Here is a 1529-nt window from a genome sequence, read left to right as displayed (position 1 = left end):
GCCATCCAGTCAGTTTTTAACTCAGCAAAGCCCGTCCAAGGCATGCCCAGCAGCTTCTCCAGGAGGATGCTGTGGGAGACAGTGTCAAAGGCCTTACTAAAGTCCAGGTAGACACTGTCCACAGCCTTCCCCTCGTCCACCAAGCAATACTTCTCATTCTGAAGATCTATGCTATTACTATTATTTCTCTTTACAAACTAACTCTATTGCCTGTCCTAGATAAATATAGATGCAATTCTGATCCCTGTTTTGAAGGGTCTTTCTTTCAAATCACTCTCTCTATTTAGCTATCCTAAATATGGCAGCCTGGAACATTACCGCACTGAAGAGCTACAGAATTACTTGCACAGAGATTCTTGCAATGTTTCTAACCTCAAAATTGACACTAATGCAAGAACACAATTAGACTGAGCATTTACAGAGCACAACAAATATCTGACTACGTGGTGCATTTGTGTACTAGAAGGGGTTGAGAGCTTCCAAGTAATCGAAGCGATTTATTTTAGGAAAAGGCGTGTGACTAGGTATTCTAACCAGCTTAGATGAACTCAACCAAAACAGTTCAGCAAAGCAAATGTCCAGGCAGCCCATCAGTGGCACGCAAGCAGTGTTTAATACATAAGCAAAGCGCACTATGATGCTGTGGGTGGTTTATATCCGATGTGAAAAGATTCACAACTCGCTGCCCAGTGAGTGAGTGAAGAGCTCGCTGCAGTCGCACACTAGTGAGGACTTTCTGGTTTGGTGATGAACTGCTATAACCAGTCCCTTGTGAACCGGGAGTCACAGACTACACAAAACCAAGTTATTTGGTGTCAACTATTGATACGGATGCTGGAGAGCAGCTCCACAAGGAGAGCTGGCAGAGGCAATGTTTCCACTGCTCCTCCCTTGTGTCTGCAGGTGCCAAGCTGTGCATGCTGTGCCTGACCATGGAAATCAGGATGTACACAGATGTTTACAAAGTGGTTGCCCCTCAAGCCCTGCTTCCTGCTTGAAGCGCCCCAACGGCTCATTGTAGACCATCGTGCCTGTCTGAATGTCACAACTGGGGACAAGATCAGGTCACCTCTTCAGCAGGGGCAACACACAGCCTCTGCCATTGCATGTTGGGTATCACATTGTTCATCACCCTCCCAGCCCCTCCAGAGTCACCCTTACCTCCATCAGCGTATGTCTCTGTGCCATAGCCATCCTGTAGGCCGTTATTCCAGGTACCTTCATACTTGGCTCCACTGCTCATGCTCTGCCTCGCACCGTACCGTCCCTTAAAGCCATGGGTCCACTCGCCTCTGTAAACCCACCGTCCTTTGGTCTCGATTCCTAGGCCATGCCTCTTGCCTTGGGACCAGTAGCCTTCATAGGTGTTGCCACTAGGCCATGTGTATATGCCCACCACTTCGAAGCCATAGTTCCAGGAGCCCGAATACTCGCCCTGGCCCTTGGGACCAGTGCAGATGCCGTGCCCGTGGGCTTTGCCCCCTTCCCAGCCCCCGCAATAGGCGCCTCCATCATCGAAATCAAACCTG

General features: G+C 49.2%; 1 protein-coding gene across 1 annotated transcript; it reads right to left on the bottom strand.

The window, feature by feature from the left end:
* Positions 1-1060: 1060 nt before the first annotated feature.
* LOC104535419 (junctophilin-2-like) lies at positions 1061-1525 on the bottom strand (the record flags this gene model as incomplete). The annotated part of the gene is made up of 1 exon (XM_010184180.1): positions 1061-1525. A coding segment is annotated over one exon (465 nt), but the record flags the coding sequence as incomplete, so codon positions are not given.
* Between the last annotated feature and the right edge of the window lie 4 nt (positions 1526-1529).

The sequence above is a fragment of the Mesitornis unicolor genome, unplaced genomic scaffold, assembly GCF_000695765.1.
Source record: "Mesitornis unicolor isolate BGI_N332 unplaced genomic scaffold, ASM69576v1 Scaffold53820, whole genome shotgun sequence".
Classification (NCBI taxonomy): domain Eukaryota; kingdom Metazoa; phylum Chordata; class Aves; order Mesitornithiformes; family Mesitornithidae; genus Mesitornis; species Mesitornis unicolor.
Note: the sequence above shows the minus strand (reverse complement) of the source record. Positions and strands in the feature narration are given on the sequence as shown.